The sequence below is a fragment of the Crinia signifera genome, chromosome 3 (assembly GCF_055691185.1).
Source record: "Crinia signifera chromosome 3, ASM5569118v1, whole genome shotgun sequence".
Taxonomy (NCBI): domain Eukaryota; kingdom Metazoa; phylum Chordata; class Amphibia; order Anura; family Myobatrachidae; genus Crinia; species Crinia signifera.
In genome coordinates this window covers 135,026,069-135,047,841 of record NC_139219.1, presented here as the reverse complement: position 1 = coordinate 135,047,841, position 21,773 = coordinate 135,026,069, and the positions used below count along the sequence as shown (strand labels likewise).

Below are 21,773 nucleotides of genomic sequence, written 5' to 3'. Positions count from 1 at the left end.
CTAGTACTTGCTAAAATAACTATGCAGAATGAACATGTGTTAATTCCTAGAAACTTTCAGGAAGTTAAGGTCTCAAGTATTCTGTAAAAAACACAATTTCCGAATATACTGTTTTAGCGGGGGGGGGGGGGGGGGGGGAGGATTGGACAATTGTTTTTAATTATTTATTAGTATAGGAGTAGTCACTACTAGGGTATGGTCCTTGTGATAAAGCAGACTATTGGACAGTTATGTTACATGCTTTTTTTTATAGTCAGTCAGCAACTTCAACTTGATAAAGAATTTACAATCAAACTGCTGGCATCAATAATCATTGTGCTGAAGTGGGAGGATAGGATGGTTGGAAGGGCATTCTACTGGTGCTTGATCTGGAAAAGCAGAAACTAGTGTCCCAAAGGCAGGAAATAATTTTTTAACACGTAAATAAAAAATGGTATGGGAGATGCCACAATGTCATTAAAATCAAACTTCAATATAGTGCAGAAGCACTAAATGTTGGAGAGAGAAACTACCAACCAATCAGCTCCTGTCAGTTTTCATCACGGCATGTAACATTAATAGTTAGGAGCTGATTGGTCGGTAATTTATCTCTCTCCAAGAGATAGAGTGCAATCGGATTGATCCTAAAGTAGGGATAGAATTACTCTACAAAGTCTGTCTGTGTCAGATGTGCACAGTGAGAGCATGTCTGAGGGCAGACTCTCTCTCTCTCTCTCTGTATGCACAGAGGTCCAATGTAGTATTTTAAAGCTCTATTCACATATTGGGAGAACATACCCTTAGTTGCCATTCGCCAACCTCTTCCTCCTTGGCTCTCTTTGCGTCTTCCAGCAGGGTTATCCTGGATGTATACTCTGCTAGCTCTAAGGCCTAATAGAGTGGAGAAAGTGATGTCAGTACAAACTTCTGTGTCTATATAGCTTACTTGAAATAGGAAGAATATATGAAAATGTGTACCACCTCTGTAATCCCTGTTTTTGTAATACATACATACAGAAGCTTGGGGTGTGCTTTTTTTGTGGTATGGGAATGTTACAGATGTGTCCTCGTACATCTAGCCTCAAAACCCATGCAGTGCGAGAGTCACCAGGTCACGTGAGACTCTGCTAACCCTGGGCGTAGTTTTTGCAAACCGTAACACAATGTGGTTAGGACGCACAAGGACTATATATGTGCTAATTAATCTAATAGGACACTTGCATATTGTGTGTGACGGAGTCTGTATACTAAACATAACAGACCTTGTATTGGAAAAAAGCTGCCATATTGTAGCACCTTATGTACAGATTCATAAGAGGTAGTCTAACGATATACAGATATGTGCTCATGCATCCTTGCTGCAGTCACTCCAAACATCCCCTTCTGGCACGCCGTCACCTGAGAATCTTCTAGCATCGGGTGTCTTTGCGATGTGACTAGGACACACCAGGAGACTGTGCTGATTAATTTAATATAAAACTTGTATCTATCTCTGAGTCTGCATATGCAGCTTTTTCCTGTATCAAGTTCCATTGTGCTTCATATTGACTCAGTCACACACAGATATGGTCCCCGATGCATTTTTCAATAACAAAACAAAGATGCCCAACAAAAGGACAGGACCTGCCAGCTCACTCACGCCAGACATCATCTGTGCCGCAAGAAGTATGAGGGCACATCTGTATATCAGTTTTTGACAATATTATTAAATTTGGTGTTTAGAAAAAATCTCTTCTTATCCATGCCACAGTATTTTATTTTTTATTTACAGTTTCTTATATACAGTAGAGCGGCATATTTCGTTACACTTATGTACTTTTATATTATTTTTGCATTGCAATACCTCAAGAAAAGATTCTTCAAGTGTGAAAAATGTACATACAGTAATACTTAACATAAACATAGTTAAATAAAATACATTGTAATATTTTTCCTTCATCCCTATATGCTCTAAATGGTAATAAAATGGATTAAAAGTTCATTTTTTTTTACTAGAGATGCACAGATAGTAAGGTTAATTAAAAAAAGCAGCACATGGCATTTACTTTTGAATCATGAGTGGTTAGATGGAAATGCAGAGTAGACCAGGGGTAAGGACTCTCTTTGCCACCAGCAGTGAAGTGTCTGAGATTAGGTTTCGAATTACACTATGTATGGGATGCAGTTGCTCTTCAGCGGAGAAGCGCAAATTCTATGCACACTCCTATTAATGTAATAAAAACCTCTAGACACAAAATTGCCAAATGTAATGAAAATAGTCCTAATATCAGCAGTAGCAGGAGTATGGACTGTACCCTATGGGCTACATTTTACAATAGTCACAGGGAGAGGGTTACTGCAGAACACTTCTCAATAATCGCCAACAGGCCGTGTATATGAAGTTGTGCCGGCAGTTGTGTAGAGGCCGCTAATATTTCCCACCGCACTTACTGGATATCTATGTTAGGTATGCATATACTGGTAATTCTGAGCCTGACTGGGAATCCTATTGTTCTGCAGGCTGGCTGGCATCCTTCGGGTTAGATATAATTATTAGTAACACAAGTTCTACAATGTGGCCTCAGTAAGTATGCAGGGGTATATTTAGTCATTTTCATGTTTTAGACCCGATAAACATAATTTCTTTAATGCCGCTTAATGAAGTCATATTTGCATTTGCATCACATGCAAGGACAAGAGATAATGCAATAACTTGATTTTCTGTCATCACACCATGCATGTGTGAGCAGCCATTACGGAGAAGGATCTTATGGATCGATCTCCTGGGAAACTCTTCAAAAGGTATTCTATAGGTTATAGCAATAGAATTTAAACAGCCCCTGCTTAATAACAGGAGATCACAGCAGATACTTCTGTGTTCCCCAGTACATACATTCGGGGAATCCTAAATACCGTATTTATGGGTACCCCCCAAATGAATTTTTAGTGAATATCCTGCAAAAATGGAAAAGAAAGAATGGTATGTGGAGCGCTATATAAAAATGTATATAATATGACTAGCGCTCCACATACCATTCTTTCTTTTATTTATATGCTATTTTTTAAGGAGTGGCCTTCCTCTAAGTGTGAGCTGCTGGTTAAAGCAAACCACCTAGTGGCAGCTCCTGCTAGCTCACCCTAAGGTGATCCTTTTGTCTATCCTGCAAAAATTGTTTAATAATAAGCTCCTTAGATTGACAGTGTATAGCTATGGGGTTTCCATGCTATAGCATAGATAGCATGGAAACCCCATAGATGCCTGCTCTCCCTTATCTGAAGCATGCCAGATGGGAGCAATCTGTGCTCAGTAGTAAAATGATGGCTGCAAATTAGGATTATTCCTTCATGGATGAAGACAAATAATGATATAAAAAGCTCGGGAAACCTAGAAGCAATCAATGCTTATGTGTCTCACCAGCTGCTCCTTGCTCTTCATCTGGAGCAAAGCTTGTCTCTCCAGCTCCTCCTTGGCAAGCAGGGCCTCAACACGTTCAGCCTCCAGTCTCTCTGCTTCTGCCTGAGCTCTCAGCCTCTCCTCCTCCAGTTCCCTAGCTCTCTTGATCTGTTCAGACAGTTCTGTTAAATGAAATACAGACTAAGTAAGTAAACACAAGTCTCCACATCTTTAACCATATAAGCAGTCAGTGTAATAGTGTACAGAAAAGGCTGCATAATGCGTTGGTATAAATGCAGGGTACCATTCTTAGCAATTATTCACGAGGCATCACAAATTTAACCAACTATAGCTCTACAGACAAGGTAGTCCTAGTAAAATACAAAATCAGCACATATACTTCCTTACAAGCGTATATATATTTCCAAAGAGAAGTGGAACAAAAATAATATGGGAGAAGAGACAAGTTGACAGAAAGCCCTGCTCATGAGTGCGTACATTCTAATGTGAAGAGACACAAAGAGTGGGTATATAAGTGTGGGGTTGATGAGAGTCTGATAGGTTCTAGTGATTTGAGTTTTAAAGATAAGAATGAAGGCTGGAAGAGAGTCTGGTAGAAAGAGCCTTTCATAGATGAGGGCAGTGTGTTGCAACTTCAGTCATCAAGGCACACAAACAGTCCAGGTTCTAGTGATATCCACACTTGAGCACAGAAATGCAAAACATCGGTCCACCATGCAAACGCACGGGGGACTGAAAAAATCAGAATAACCCCCAATTTACAAATGTCATCAAAGTAATCAGCACAGTCTCCTCATACATCCTATATGCACTGTGTTGATGAGTTTTCAGCAGAACAGAGGCACCTGATGTTAGCAGAGTTGCACAGGACCTGGCGGCTTACTCACACCAGGCATCCTGCTCTGCCTGGCTAAATGAGACCAAATGTAGGACACTTCTGTACTTTAATACCGGATATACAAAGCCTCTAGGGCAGAAACACGTATAGCGAAGCAGTGTTTGGGAATACAGCACCTTTCTGACATTTTCTGGTTTACCTCTTTCTGCCCTGTTGGTCTTCTCTTCATATTCGTGCAACCTGAGCATGAGCTTCTCCTTCTCTCTGATCATTTCTTCCTTCTCTTTCTCAACCGCTTCTCTCCTCTTTTTCTCATTTTCAAGCTGCTGCCTGTGAGGGGAATAATGAAAAGGGATAGTTACTAACTTCCCAGCTTACTAGAGAAACCGGACCTGTTCTAATACGCATCTCATACATACTTGAATAAAATCCAAGCATTCCAACACAAACAAGAATACAAACAACTGCTGATACACAATGCAACAAGTGTGCTGTTCTGTCACATGCTATACTCTGTGACACTTTAAAGATCCATACACACTGGCCGATTTGGAGCTGAAAGCCACTTAAAACACCAAGTTTGAGCGGCTTTCAGCTCAAAGCCATCCAGTTTGTATGGCCTGGCGATGAGTGCTGCTGCGCATTCCCGTATAATCGCCGGGAAAGCCGCTCATCTGCTGGTATTACCAGCAGATGAGCGGCTTTGTGGACGGCTTTGCATAGCCCTGTGCTATGCAAAGCGTGTGTACGCACTGAGCGGCTTTCCCCCAGCGATTATCATTGTCCATACATGCTGGGCATAATCACCCAGCAGTGTGTATGGACCTTAACGTGTATGTAGTCTAAATGACATTATTGTATGATATCTTCACACTTCTTGCATTACTAGAATTTCTATTACTGTAACCCAGTGTAGGGGACACAAATGCTATTCATAAAAGGGCAAATGTATTTTTCTGTCTCTTTAATGGACAAAAAAGAAAAACGGTCAAAAAGAGAGATGGTACAATAGGTCACTTCTCTGGTAATCTCTGTTTCCCACCAGCCTAATGAGGTTGTGATACAGAATGTCTCCTTCACATTTGCAAAGTCTCATTGTGCAGCATAGGTGCAAAGGTGTCAGGAAATGGTGGCTGGACTGCAAGGTTACACATTGAGCCACTAGATAACGCTATGCCTTTTAAGAGTAGAACAGCGTTAATTGTGCCTTAAACAACATTACTTAAAAGCGTAAGACCAGCATTATTTACAAAAGCCAGACACCGCATGAGAAAGCTCCGATTTCTCCCCAGTCATCCTATCTATACATTTTGGGAAAGCTGGTTCTGCTCTGTGTAGTGAAGTTCTGGCACTTTTCTACTGATGCCAAGTAAGATATTGCAATTCTGGCATCACCACCATACATTAATCATCAGCTTATAGATGTGAGGAGAATTGCAAACATCATGCCTGCACACCCTGCTTCAGGAATTCCACCAAGTTATCAGACTTTAGCCCTCAACCACAAATCTTTACTGATCACTAATTTGATAATTAACAAATGCAGTTAATGATAAACATGAAATAGGCCAGTAACTCTTCTTGGTACACCAGTGTCTCACTTAAGCCTATATAAAGCAATATACAGAATGAGGTCTGTTCAATTTTATGACACTATCTCACCGTTCCAGATGCTTTTGCGTTTTCTCTTCCTTGGCCTGTGCCTTCATCTGCTGCACCTCAATGGTGTCTGGCTTCCTGCGCCGCATGTACAGCTCATGGTTACCCATGCACAGCTGCAAGATGCGCTTGTTGATTCTCAAGCGTGGAGCATAAAAGACAAAGTCCTGCCAGAACACAAATAGAAAGAATAAAACGAATCATTACATTTACTAAAATGTTACTGATGCATTTATATGTTCCCCTCTCCTCAATGGGTTATTCCTATTTTAGTAATATTATATAGATTGGACTTTTTAATAGAGTTTAATAACACCTTGTGAATATTCTAGTCCAAACTATAGCACCATGGCTAATGCCCAGGGCCTGATTAACTGATAAGCACAATAGGCTGCAGCCTGAGGCCCCAGGACTGGAGGGGGCGCCTTGCAGGTGACAACCAAGGAATAAAATGAAAGCCTAATTTATTCCATGCTTCTTAACTATCATCCGTCTCAATGTACTGTGACTTCAGCGCCAGCTGAGCAGCCTAAAGACAAGGGGCCGATGTTGAGCGTCTGCGCATGCGTGCACCCACGGCGAACTTTCGGTTTACAGTGAACATGCACCCTACACAGCGGGCGGGGGCACTGGCCAACCCTATTCGCATATGGGAATGCCCAGCGTTTTATGGGCATTCCCATGAGAACACTTGGCATTCTCAGGCTAATGAGGCCCTGATGGGCATGTGGGGGGGCAGCAGCTGACATCACCGGATGTCAGCTGCCCGCCCTGTCCTCGCACAGGACGTCCGCAGTTTAGAGTCACCAGTCTCTGAACTGCGAGTGCTGAAGAAATCATTTGTTGGTCGGCGACCATCGAATGATTTCTCCCCGCCTGCGAATGGATGATTATGTAAATCATCCATTTGCAGCAGTGCGGGAGATCCCGCGTATGAGGGAGGGGCATATGATGGACTTGCAAGGCTGCAAAATTCGCAGCCTTGCGAGTCAATCAGAATAAGGTCCAAAGTCTCCTTCACACGTCACAAGCATTAGATCCTACATGCCAGTTGTGTAATCTTTGTTACATGCACATGAGCAGTATGACTGGCGCGTCCCTGACCACTCATACATGTGTGTCTGGCAGCATTACAATGAGAGCTACATGTATGTTAGCCTAGGGCACCTTGAACCTTTAATCAGACTCTGCCAATGTGACTCTTGGCGGTTAGTGCTGACATGGAAGAAATAGCGTTTTCCTGTGCAGAATGTTTATTTACACCTCAAGTCGGTGACTTCACTGAGAAAATAATATAAATAGGTTACAGTAACGTTTGAAGCATTTTCTGAATTCACGCAATGAAAAGTGGAATACATGTGGATTTCAAGTGGAAACTTTGCAAGTGGTGTAATTTGGCACAGGTGGAGAGGAGATAGAAAGTCTAGGTACTCTATATGTGTACTTTAACAAAGAACCACCAATGATTATTTATTAAGCTAACACTTACAGGTGCCTTCTTATCTATGGGTTTGATGATGAATTTCTTGTCATTGAAGGATATATTCCTGATTTCACTCCAGGGGAATCCAATCTTTGGGGTCAACCTAAATTAAATTGTAAAGAAGTTATAAAACAAACAGGGAACAAATATATGTACTTATTCAGACCAGAAGCATTTCATGTGTGTCTATCGCAGTGGATTCTGGATCACCAAACTTTCCAACATGGTACAGAAGGTACAATAATGATCCATTACAAACAAAATTTAAATTGACAGTCTAATTTTGAAGTATATATATTACATAATGTATACATGTAAGTCAATAAAAAGGAATAATGTACCATAATTTGGTATACAGTATCAGTAACTCAAAAATTTATAACACTTAAATTATTGAACCTTTATATTCACCCTGGGTAAATCTGACGCATTCATCTAAACCCATTTGTTTTAAGCTTTTGAACCAGAGCAACAATATTAATATTCTGAAAAAATATTTTGTCACGAGGGTGACGAAGGAAGAACAAAACGGTTTTTGGGGCACGCTTGTAAATTGTAATGAATGAAATGTATTAAAATTTAACTTTTATTGGAAAACTAATAGTAAAATATCAGTACGTGTGACAATATATATAAATTTCAATATACAGGATGAATATAGTACATACAAAAATAGTGGTCACCAATGAACTGTTGGTGGCGAAAATGATTAGAGTGAGTACACTCTGTGAGACAATACGAAGGAATCCTTAAATGGATTTGATGGTTCGGATAAATTTACCGACCAAAAACAATGTTAAACACAGAGGTGTACATGACGCATGACACTGTCCCCCCTATATAGGTGGATGAATAATGCAGTCTGATTTTTCTGTAATCTTTAGTACAGAATATTAATATTCTGCCTTTCACATAACCCAAATCCAAATGGAGATATAAAGAAAGTTGAGATCAGAAAAAAGAAATGGCTACATGTTTTTCAATATGTCCATATGCAATCCTATAATAAAAGGCAAACACTGCTTATCGCTATGGGTGTTTTGAGAGCTAGTGGCCACTAGATGGCACCCAGCAGAGTAATTGCAGTGCTGCTCCATTCGGGCACGCCCAGCTGTTGGAGATAGCATTACTGTTATGTTCTGACATTTTGATGAGCTGGTAACTAGTAGAGAATACACTGTAAACAATATATGCTGCTTATATGTTCATTATCTACTACATGGGTACATGCAAGTCACAGGTGGACAAACTCTTCTCACTTATTATTACATCACATTATTTTTACAAGCTTATAATTGTTCTTTCAGGCCTTGACCCACTGATTTGGTGCATGGTATTAATGTTTTTATTGCTCGAACAATGCATAGCAAGAGGACTGCAGATAAAAAAACATTGGGTGACATTTAATAGGATGCGATTTTTAGTCATTTTTAAATTCGCCCATTGTCGCACTTTTTAAAATCGCATTTTTTGATGCAAATTTGCATATTTAATGTGGTGTGCGTATTCCAGGTAAAAAAGTGCGATGATGTGCGAATTTTAGTCATGAAAATGTGCGAATTTGAGGAAATGTGCGAATTTGTGTTTAAAAAAAAATGGCGTGAGGTACCCCCTCCTGAGCATAACCAGCCCCGGACTCGATGGGGACGTCGATGACAGCCCTGGGCTTCAGCCCTGGATGGGTGAAGCCTGGGGGGAAAAACCCTTTATTGGGGGGTCCCCACTCCTCCAGGTACCCCATCCAAGGCTGACCAGCCACGGTGCTAATGTTTCGGCTGAGGGACCTTATGTAAAAAGTGTCCCCCGGATGTGGCATGACACCGCGGGCTATTGGAGCCCGGTGCTGGTTTTAAAATACAGGGGGCCCCCAGATTTTTTTGTCCCCGTATTTTTGGAACCAGGACCGGTCCAAGCTCCTGGGGCTGGTTTCAGAAATACGGGGGGACCCCTATGCATTTTATCCCCCGTATTTTTGGAACCAGGTCCGGCTCAATGAGCCTGGGGCTGGTTATGCTCAGGAAGGGGGACCACACGCCATTAAAAAAAACAACAAAAAAAACACTTTTACCCATTTTTTTACACAGGACCATGCACAGATCGCAATGATCTGTGCAGGGTTCTGGCCAATTCGCCTGTCAGAACCTGGTCTACATATGTGGCAAATTTTAGACACATTTTCCTGATTTTTGCAGTTCATTAAATATGCAAATTGTATACTTTTCAATGGGAAAACATCTGGATGCGAGTTCCAGCGTGACTAAAAATCGTCTTTTCAGAATGTGCGATTTCGCAGCAAAATCAGCGCTTTTTGCAGTTTTCCATATCTCATTAAATATGCGAATTTGGCGGAAAAAAAACGCAAAAATCACATTTTCGCATCTCATTAAATGTCACCCATTGTGTTTTACATCCTCAAACCCATTATACTGTATATAGCAAAGAACACAGATTTCCAGCTTCTGCTCTGTTCATTGCATTTGCCAAATTTTAAATTGTAATGTCAGGTATGACCTCCCACAAGTTAAACATTCGCACCTAAAATGCTTTTTAAATGCAAATCAAACGCCAGTAGTTATCCGACCTAGGAGTGTGAATTCCAAGAATGCAGGTCAAACTATTCAATTACAGTAAAGGACAAATCACATGCAAAAAGAATGAATATCATGTACAGCTAGAGGGTGTTGTTGGGCTGCTCTGCCCAGATACTTTCACTGCTCAGTCCTGTAGTTTGTAGGTTGCAGCAGCTTGAAAAACCTGTTTGTGTCTCCATAGTGACATTGTAGTGTTCCAGTACTTCAAATAATGATAAAAAAGTACGGGCAGTTTCTGTTACGTAACCTACAGACAGGCACTCCTTGTTTCTTCACAGGGTGAAAGCTGTAAGGTTGGCAGCTTGCGAAAGAATGACTTCATGTATTCCTTTATACTTCTCCAGACAAGGTTGGAGGAGGCTGACCACACCCTACCAAGTCGCTGGCACAGAAGCATTTCAGCACAGACACAGGCTCGAACACTACATCCATAAACTAATGGTTCTAGTAAAGCTTTATTCAATGTTACACAGTGTCTATGCACTACTCCTATTCTTCCTTGTAGTGACAGCAGTGGCAGTTTTTACCTATGGGCTGCAGGGCTGCAGCCCCCCAGGTAAAATCCGCCACTGTAGTGAAGCCAGATGCCGTCTGTGAGACTGCACTGGCTTTACTGTGACTGGGAGTGACTTCCAATTGGAAGTCCGACCTGCAATTACAAAGGAAGTCCCATTGGGAGGTGTTCCCTCCCTCCCGGACGCCTTTGTTCGGGCTGCCGTGCAAAAACGACCAGGTACTGCGCACGCGCTGGTCCCGGTGCCTATAACTTACATTGTACAGGCGCCGGGACCAAGATTGCTTCTATGGGCTGTTGCATAAGCAGCCCATAGAAGTTGGCTGCGTGCACAGTACACGTGTGTACTGTGCATGCGCCAGTCCCGGCGCCTGTCACTCATCACAGCACAGGCACCAGGACGGGGACGGGAGAGGAGGCAGCAGCGGCGGCATCAGGGGGGTGCTTGAATCGTGGCACCCCCGCTGCGGCCAGAGGTAGCCCCCCTCTCCCAATAAGGTACAAGCCGCCGCTGAGTGACAGTAACATATTACTACACTGCATACAGTAGGAACTTGCTTGCAGTACATGGAAATAACATTTTTAATTCCCTAGTTATGTATATAATTTACAGTGCCGAATTCTACAATTACGCTGTAATCTAAAAATCTAGTTCTTTATCACAGATACTGCATATCACAGATATTGCAATTTTCTGCATTCGTAATACAAGGTGTTGGGTTCTCCTAACACACGGTAATACTGCACAATACATTAGAATGCCCTGGGAAGGCCAGCCTTGAAAAGCCCATCTACAAATACAGCAGCCTGGAGCAGGGAACCAAGCACAAGGCAGTTCAGTTCATGATTAGTGCTTTATTGACATATATTTAAGTATAAATAGAATTATGGGTATGGTCATGGAGAAGTAGAAGGGAAATGTTTAATGTAACTAAAGTACCAATTTAAATACTAAACAAATTGTAGAAACATTAATATCATATTACTAAAGACATCTTCTATTTGCAAAGCTGAATACCAGCAATGTCTCCCTGAATGACAAGTAACCAGTTACAGGTTTGCAAAACAGAACTCAGAAATTACTTACTTGTCATCATGCTCATAAATATTTAAGCCCAGAGAGTCTACTCCAAGCCAGAGGTCAGTCCCCTTTTTATTCTTAATATCAAAGTAGTTGATGCCATACATCTCCAAGTCTTGGGCAATCTTCAGGTATTCCAACATGGAATCCTCCCTGCACAGCATTGACATAAGAACACATTATCTACTAATAACACAAATCTAATCAAACATTATAACTATAAGGAGCAGGAAGAAAAAAAAAAAAAAAAACTTTGCCCAGTGCCTAAAGGTCCATACACACTGAGCGACTGTGCCCAGCGTGTATGGACAGCGATGGTAGCGTTCATCGCTGCGGGGAAGCCGCTCAGTGCAAACACACTGGAGCCGACGGAGGAAGGGGGGGGGGGGGGGGCGTTGGATAGCAGAACGCTATGCAAAGCTGTCCTGAAAGACACTCATCTGCTGGTATAACCAGCAGATGAATGGCTTTCCCGATGATGTTGTGGGAGCGCACAGCAGCGCTCACCGCCGGGCCACACAAACTGGGCGCCTTTGAGCTGAAAGACGCTCAAACCTGCTGTTTTGAGCGACTTTCAGCTCAAAGTCGCCCAGTGTGTATGTGCCTTAACAAAAGTACTAGATCTTGATGGACTGAAATAGTAGTTGCTTTGATATTCTGTACTAGTAAGCACGCTCAAAGCAAATGCATCGGAAGTCTGCTACCTTGTGATTGCCTTTGTGTTTGTGCATGTGTGTGAGAGAAAGAGAGGTAGTGTTTCGGAGACACACCGACAGTAGACACACACACATATACACATATACTTATACGTGTGTGTATATATATATATATATATATATATATATATATATACATACATATATATATATATATACACATACACACACACACACACACACATATATATACATACACACACACATATACGTAGTATATATATATATATATATATATATACACACACATATACATACATATATACATATATATATATATATATATATATATATATATATATATATATATATATATATATATATATATATATATATATATATAGTCGATCAAGATGTGCAGCACTCCAGTCAGAATCATCCGAAAATAAGCTTTGTTTCCAAATAAAGCTTATTTTCGGATGATTCTGACTGGAGTGCTGCACATCTTGATCGACTATATGATACTCCCCAGTGCGGGCACCCACACAGCAACATTTACGGAGGAAGTGCTTGGCGTTCCGTGCTATATATATATACATATACATACACACACGCACATACATGCATATATATATACATATATATATTAGATGATGATGCTGTATAACAGAAAAACCAACATACCGGACTGCAAGATAAAGCCCAGTAAATATAAGAGGTTACGTGTTATTATGATTCTATGTGGTGGCAACATATTCATATTAAGAAAATTAAAAAAATTAATTGATAGACCTACAGGATTAGGGTGGCCAATCCAGAGATTGAGATCGGGCATTTGGCCCTTAAAATTACCCAGACTTCAATGCCGGGATTGTAGTTAACATTCACTGCTATACATGTAACTGTTCCCACAGAAACATAGAATTTGACGGCAAATAAGAACCACTTGGCCCATCTAGTCTGCCCCCTTTTTAAACATGTTACCTCAAACCATATTTGATCCTTTTTTTTGTAAGGATATCAATATGCCTATCCCAAGCATGTTTAAATTGTTCTACTGTATTTGCCTCCCACCTGTACCTTGTTAAAGCCCTTGATATATTTGAAAGTTTCTATCATGTCCCCCCTTTCCCTTCTCTGTTCCAAAGTATGCATATTAAGATATTTTAGTCTTTCCTGGTATGTTTTGTGATGTAGGCCATGCACCATTTTAGTTTCTCTTCTTTGTACAATCTCTAATGTATTTATATCCTTCTGGAGATATGGCCTCCAGAACTGAACACAATACTCTAGGTGAGGTCGTACCAGTGACCTATACAGTGGCATTATTACTTCTTTCTTTCTACTGCTGATACCTCTCCTTATGCAACCAAGCACCTGACTTGCCTTCTTCATTGCTTTGTTACATTGCCTACCTGCCTTTAAGTCCCCTGAAATAGTGACACCTAGATCCCGCTCTTCCTCAGTAGTTTCCATTTCAGTGCCATTTATACTATATTTAGTCTTTGGCTTTTTGAGACCCAAGTGCATGATTTTGCATTTTTTGGCATTAAACTGTAGTTGCCATGCTCTTGACCATTATTCTAATATACCTAGATCATTAATCATTTGTTTTACCCTTTCCTGGTGTGTCTACCCTGTTGCATACCTGTGTCATCTGCAAAAAGGCACATTTTACCCTCAATTCCATTTGCAATATCACCAATAAATATATTAAAAAGCACTGGTCCAAGTACAGATCCCTGGGGTACCCCCACTTGTAACCTTTCCCTCCTTTGACTGTACTCCGTTTACTACAACTCTCTGTTTTATGTCCTGCAACCACGCTCTTATCCATTCAACTATCTTAACCCCTTACCGACGCAGCATGTTTTTGCCTTCCTGACAGAGGCCTTTTTTTCAAATCTGACAGGTATCACTTAAGTGGGGATAACTTTTTTTTGCTTTTACTTATCCCAGTGATTTTGAGATTGTTTTCCCGTGACACATTGTACTTTAAGTTAGTGCTAAATTTTGGTCGATACAGTTTTTTTTTTTTTGTGAAAAATACCAAAATGTCGTAAAAAAAAATGAACATTTTGCAATTTGCAAAATGTTACATTTTCTGCTTGTGAGACAAATAATCATACCACTCAAAATAGTTAATAACTAACAAAGACCATATCTAAACTTTATTATTACATCATTATTTCAACTTTCTTTTATTTTTTTTTGGACGCTAGGGGGCAGCAGAGTCTAAATTTTACACATAACACAGTAAACGCTGCTTTTGGCTGTTCACGTTTGAACAGCCAATCGCAGCGATCGCCCATGGCGGGGGGCACCGCTGCCCCCCCTGGGCAATGAGGGAAGATGTCTGCTGTCAGGGACAGCAGACATCGTCCCTCTGTCACCGCGTCTCTAGACGCGGTGACAGTTACAAGTCATGACGTACATTTATGCCATGTGTCGGGAAGTACATCCCGACCATGACGTAAATGTACGTCAAATGTCGGGAAGGGGTTAAACTTAAATCCCAAGCTTTCAAGTTTAACAATCACGATGTGGGACAGTGTCAAAAGCCTTACTAAAGTCTAGATAAGCTACATCTACAGCCCCAACTTCATCTATTACTTTAGTCACCCAGTCAAAAAAGTCAATAAGATTTGTTTGACATGATCTTCCCCCAGTAAACCCATGCTGTTTCGGATCCTATAAATTGCTGGTTTTGAGATATTCTACAACTCTTTGTTTTAAAAGTGTTTCCATCAATTTCCCTACTAGTGATGTAAGGCTCACTGGTCGATAGTTGCTTACCTCTTCCTTTCTTCCACTTTTGCGCAGTGGGACTACATTTGTTGTTTTCCAGTCCTCTGGGATTACTCCAGTAGCTAGTCACTGGTTGAATAATTCTGTTATTGGTATTACCAGCTCCCCTTTAAGCTCTTTTAGTATCCTTGGATGTATCCCATATGGCCCATTGATTTATCCACTTTCCGTTTTGAGAGTTCTGTGAGGACTTTCTCCTCTGTAAATGTACTTGTTTCTCCCTCAGTTTTCTGACTATACTTGCAACTTAACTGTGGCCCCTTCCCCTCTTTCAGTAGAGAATACAGAGCAGAAATAATCATTGATATGATCTGCTATTACATTGTCCCCCTTAAGAAGACTTCCACTCTCTGTCTTTAGTCTCATTATTCCAGTTTTTTATTTTCTCCTTTCACTTATATACCTAAAAAAAATGTCGCCCCTTTACCCACTGACTGGGCCATTTTCTCTTCAGCCTGTGCTTTTGCACATCGGATTACCTTCTTAGCCTCCTGCTATCTAACAAGATACACCTCTTTGTCCTCATTATTCTGCATCTGCTTACATTTCTTAAAGGCCAACTTTTTTGCTTTCACAATAATTGCTACATCTTTCGCAAACCACAATGGCTTCCTTTTCCTTGGGTTTTTCCTAACTCTTTTGACACAAAGTTCTGCTGCTTTCAGTATTGCACTTTTTAATTTTTCCCACTTCTCCGGCACTCCTTCCAAGTTCCTCCACTCTGCCAAAAAATCCCTTACAGAGTTTCCCATCTCTACATAATCAGCCTTCCTAAAATCGAACACCTTTGTTTTTGTGTGCGATGAGTCGGTCTCTGTCTTTATTTTGTACTGCTTGATGGTCACTGGATCCCAGGTTTTCACCCACATTTACATCAGATGTTCTGTCACCATTTGTAAGTATTAAGTCTAATATTGTGTTCTTCCAATTGCTGGAGGGATGCTCCTTGCAAGGAATTCAGAATGTCCCTACTTCTGGTGGAACTTGCAACAGGCAGCTCCCAGTTTATATCAGGTAGATTAAAGTCTCCCATGTGTATCACTTCTTCTTTTAATGCCATTTTATTGATGTCCTGCAATAGGCTCTTGTCAAGTTCCTCTTCCTGACCTGGTGGTCTGTAGATCACCCCTATACAAAGAATCGCCTTCTCCCCTGTTTCTATGGTCAACCAAAGGGCCTCAGTTTTTTCTTCAATACTTTGTATTAAGGTAGTCTTTATGCTTTTTTCACATATATTGCAACCCCTCCTTCGATTCTTTCCATTCTGTCCTTCCTAAATAAAGTATATCCTGGTATAGGTATGTCCCAGTCATGATTTTCATTGCACCATGTCTCTGTAATAACCACAATATCCAGTTAATCCCTTGTCATTATTGCAATTAGTTCTGGGATTTTATTTCCTAAACTCCTAGCATTTGCACACATAGCTCTTAAAGTTGTGTTTGTGCTTCTCCTGCTGCTAGATGTGTTCATCTTTCTGCCTATATCTATTCGGTTTTGATCGGCATTATCTCCTGTTGCAGTGGATAGGCTTCCTGTTCCATTTGCCTGCTGAGACAATACCTCTAGGTTGGGGAGCAGATTTCTTCATTCTTATTTGGTTCACTGCCTCCCTCTGCTAGTTTAAATAGTTGCTGATGAAGCTTCCAAACTTCTCACTTAATATTCTCCTTCCCCTTGAAGATGGGTGCAGGCCACCAGTTTTATATAAGGCTCTGTCTTGCCAGGTAACTTGACTTTGACCTAAATATCCAAATCTCTCCTCATTGCACCAATTCCTTAGCCAAACATTGCAGTTTCTGATTCTCAGAGTTCTATCTTCCCTTTGGTGTACTGGCAATACTTCTGAAAAAGTTACAGTGGTTGCCACCTGTTTTAGAGTGGTTCCTAACTTCCTAAATTCATCTTTTATGGCCATGACTTCAGCATTAACCAGGTCATTTGTGCCTAGGTGGATGATGACCTCCACCTCCCCATCTTTTCTTGCTGCCTTTACAACTCTTAGTATGCAGTCTTTATATCTTGGAGCTGTGGCTCCAGGTAAGTACCTTACTTGTTTCTCTACTTTAGTAGCATTTTCCAGATTTACTCCTCTAATAATGGAATCTCCCAAGAGAAGTGCAGTCCAACTGTTAGCATGTTAATTATACCTAAAAAGTAAGCTCCTATCCTCTGTTATATATCAGTTTAGGCTTTGATATGGAGACAGTAATGCATTTAGATGCATTTATGATACAAAGGATTCCCCAGGTTCAACCTTTTTTGCTAAGTACTGTATCTCCTGAAGTATTACATGAAAAGAAAAAAACTTACTCCTACTCTATAAAGATAGATTTAAAATAAATTGCCTTCAAACTGGTTAGTTACTTGTGATATTTCTCTAAAAGTTAATTATAGACAAGTGCCTTTTAAACCCTACATTGCTGCATGTATTCCAAGATCTCAAAACTGTTCTGAATAGCAAGGTGTTTTCAAGGTAACCTGGCTGGAAAAAATGGCAAAAGGATATATTTTGATAAGGAGTTATCCAAAATACATGACTAGGTAAACACAAGAAGCAGACTCACTTGAGCATGCCTCGGTGCTCTGAGTGCCACACCTCTATCCTCTCTTCCCACTGCTCCCTGGAAAGCTTGTGCTGATCCAACACCCTAAAAGAAGACAATGACAACGTATTAGTACACATTTCTACAGGAGGTTTTGAACAGTACTTTTCAAACAGAATGAGCATTGCTATGCTAAAAGTCCATTTGGTCGCTATAAATATTTGGTCTAACTGCAGTATGTCCCCTTTGATTCAATGATTTTTATACAATATAACTATAGATTTATCATGAAGTAGCAACCTTATTCAAGGGCTCAAACACACAGGCATATCTAATATGTGAAAAACCATGCTTTTAAACAGGTAAGGAGGAAGCAGTGATTTCTATAGGCTTTATCTGAAGAACATATATTTTTTAAATGATAAACCATGAACAGTCTAGGACGCTCCTAATGGTTGTGTTGCTATTCAAATGCTCTTTGGAGGAATAATGCTCATTGATTTGAACAAGTACTCCCTATATTTCTTGCCAAACCGCTGCACGACATTATCTTTAGTTCTAGCCAATGGGAAAAGTTGAGCATTAAATAACTAGGAGACATGCACGTTTGCCTACTTCTCAGATGCTGTTCACAAATTTGATTTTAATTCACTAAGCAAGATTACACATTAAGTGGAGAGAAAATATTTGTTCTATTCACTGTGGAAGGACTACAGTAATATTCTAAATTTTGCTCCATCAATGAGCTGGTTGGGGTCAGGTCTTATGTATTGCTTTTAACAGGACATATTTTGTACTGTTTTACTTTGGCGAACTGTACATATAAAGTTACCTTCATAGTCTCAATGTAAAGCAAAAGCCTCAAAAACACACAAAAGTGCCACAAACTGTACTGTAGATTAAAGACCAGTCTGATTTCCCCTCACTAACTACTTTAAGACTAAACAATCAGAATTGCATTGTAGAAATTTGTACATGTACAGTATCCTTTTGCACAAGGCACCTCTAAAGTTTTTATTTGAAAATTCTGTGCATACCTATTACAAGGTGGATCTGAAAAAGAATGGGTTCAATAGCGAAAAGTCCAAGATACCCTTACAAGCACCACACAGAACATCTGCAAACATGTTTATCCCATTCCAGTCAAATGTCAACTTTATTGGATCCCATTACTTAAAGCAATCTTCATTGGGTTGTCAAACAGCCAATCAGAGATTGTTCTGATCAGTGCAATTTGTTAGCTGGATGGAGTGGGCAACACAGAACTTCAATACAAATACAGTAAAGGCAATAAGAGCTAGGACAAACTTCTATACCTCAGCCACCCATAGAGGTTACTCCTAGTGCTACACCGGTAGGGATAGAAATTTCTGGATATAGGACAATTTTTCCCAGGATTGGATCATCCAATCCTGATACTTCTAGACTGAAATGATCCAATCCTGATATTTCTGGACTGAAATGCGCATTTGAATTCCATCCCTATTTGCCGGGCAGCCCTGAGCGCCAGAAAACACGGTGTGCAGTCCACTGAAGGACTGCTTCCAAGCAGTTCCCAGCGCAGTGCCACATCAGCAGGCCAATCCCAGAATCCTGAGATTGACAGTTTTTCAATCCCGGAATTGAAAAAATGACCTGGGATTGGCCTCTACACCAGTAGTAAATAAATGTACTACTACTACTACTACTACTAAATCCATGGGTATATCTAAGCTCTGGAGTGGTCTCCAAAAGCATTAAGTAGGTTATGAACTCTACTTCCCGATCACCCTAGCTGAGTTATTCCTGCTATAAAATATGCTTCTTAACTTGTGGATTTACCTTTGTGGAAGGAGCCGTTCCGAGTTCAGATAGCCAGACTTGTGTGTATCTTTGCTATAGTCCCCAAACTTAGCTTGTACCGCATAGGAGCCCAGCAACACTGCAGTCTCCGGAGGACAGTAGACTTCATCACTCAGGATACTCTCCTTGACTTGCAGGAAGAATAGCTTCTGAGTGATGTCCTGGATAAGCTCCTCAGACACATCTTCAGGATAGAATTTGGTACGAAACTTGAACTGGAGTGGGTTCTCTTTTCGCACTTCCTGTGCAGATACCTAAACACAAGGGACATAATAAAAAGCCTGATATCTACATCACTAAGCTAGCAATGAAATAGACTACTATGTGCAATAAAATGTTCCATCCCTACAATATAAAATTTCAAAAGCCTCAAAACAATGTAAGAGAAAACGTATATATAGTACCTACATACATATGTGAAGTACATATTTATGCTTAAGTACACAATTATGCCAAATCACACTTCTTTAAAGCGTTCATCTGTCACCTACTTATGATACACAGTAACTATTACAATGTGTTTATTGTGCTTGAGAATTCAGACTATAAACTGCACCGTGGCAGCTCATGGTGGCTAAACATGTCCTGTAAAGAGCGGTGTACACAAGTGCAATAAATAGAATACAAATAAATATATAAAAAATGTATACAATGTTAATATAAAATATCAGTGTCAGATGTCAGTCTAGGATACATCTGACATCAACTAATAACTCAGTTATTCATTTTAAAGTATAGTATGACATTTACAAATTAAATACAAATGAGCATTACTTTTTGGAGCTTGTATCAGAGATGTATCAAATTGTGGAGAGATAAGGGATCTATGTACTAAGCATTAGAGAGAGATAAAGTGGACAGAGATTTATGGATCCATTTACTAAGCTTTGGATGGAAATAAAGAGCCAGCCAATCAGCTCCTGACATTATTCAAATGTAGCCTGTAACATGACAGCTGGGAAGGAGCTAGTTGGTACTTCCTCTCACTCCGAGGTTTAGTACATGGGTGTTTATTATCTAAGCACTGGAGTGAGGTAACATGCCAGGCAATCTGGTGCTAACTGTCACGTTGCAGACTGCACTTGAAAAATGCCAGGGGTAGAATGGCTGGTACTTTATCTCTCTCCAATGCTTAGTACATGGACTACAAAGTACCAGACAATCAGCTTCTGACATTTATCCAGCACAGCCTACAAAATAAGGGAAGACTGACTACTTTATCTCTCCTCAAGGTCTGATAAATCGTCCCACAGAAGACTTTATTAAATGCTTTATTTTTATTTAACATTTATCTAAATGAGAGAGAGCAGTGTGTTGTAAGTTTAATATTAAATAATATATCCCAATAATATAGAGTAATATATCTCATGTCACACCTTGTTATTCTAGGTGTTATGTGGTATTCTTAAGGAATCAACTCTGTTGTTGTTTCCTTACTTCGAGGAGAACTATAAATAAATTACCAACCAGTACCACTTTCACACTTGTACACTCTACAAGCATGGCTGTTTTATGCAAGGATCGATGCGAAAAAAGGATTCTACGCACATGAATGCATGAATAACTTATGCAGTTATATTTTCCAGAACCCTTAGAATAAGAAACCTGAACATTCTTGCTGTTAAGCGGCAAAGTATATCTAAGCATAAAAAAAAAGGGTTTTATTTATGTGTGAAGTTAAATTACATAGTTCTACAGAATGTTAATGTGATCAAGTTGCTACAATGTTTAATCACATTACCTTACTAAGGGCTCAAAGGTGCATATGCACAGGGGATATTGGCTATGGCTGATTTTGACTATGGTATTTCTCCTTGAAATGCATCGATCTGATTTTTAATAAATGCACTTGTGATTTTGACTGCGATTAGGCCTATGGCCAAATACACAGTATGCTACATGGTAAAAATTGTCTGGCCTGCACAATCTAAATTTTTACTTGCGATACAGACGTTGCGGGACCGTGCATTGATATCGCAAGCAGTACAAACACTGTGCTATTATGGCTAACTTTACTTATGATTTTAACCATATAGTTTAAATTCTAAAGAAAGAAATCACACCGTGTGTGTGTATGCACCTTACTTCGGAATTGATCAGAAAGCACTTTTTCTCAAATGGAAATACATTTTATTCCTGTTAACATGGCTAATAGCCCAATGTTATATTTTGAATGCCTAATAAATAGCTTTGAAGTAAGCATCACATATGTGCCAGTGTCAAAATTGTAACGTGGTTAGTTGCAGAAGTAGGTCCAGTGATGTGCCTCCGCAGACATTGGCCCTTATTCAGATCTGATTGCAGTGCAAATTGGTTCTCAAAATGGGCAAAACCATGTGCACTGCAGGTGGGGCACATTTGCAGAGAGAGTTAAATTTGGGT

General features: G+C 40.1%; 1 protein-coding gene across 2 annotated transcripts in view; it reads right to left on the bottom strand.

Annotated features, from left to right (window-relative positions):
- Window positions 1-21,773, bottom strand: part of EZR (ezrin) — an 81,746-nt gene that overhangs the window by 3,666 nt on the left and 56,307 nt on the right. For both annotated transcript variants that reach the window (XM_083176570.1, XM_083176571.1), the window contains exons 5-12: window positions 19,371-19,645; window positions 17,571-17,654; window positions 11,546-11,692; window positions 7,360-7,456; window positions 5,874-6,037; window positions 4,411-4,541; window positions 3,374-3,534; window positions 778-870 (exon numbers count right to left, since the gene is read on the bottom strand). In XM_083176570.1, coding sequence (XP_083032696.1) covers window positions 778-870; window positions 3,374-3,534; window positions 4,411-4,541; window positions 5,874-6,037; window positions 7,360-7,456; window positions 11,546-11,692; window positions 17,571-17,654; window positions 19,371-19,645 — 1,152 coding nt within the window. The remainder of the gene's footprint in view (window positions 1-777; window positions 871-3,373; window positions 3,535-4,410; window positions 4,542-5,873; window positions 6,038-7,359; window positions 7,457-11,545; window positions 11,693-17,570; window positions 17,655-19,370; window positions 19,646-21,773) is intronic.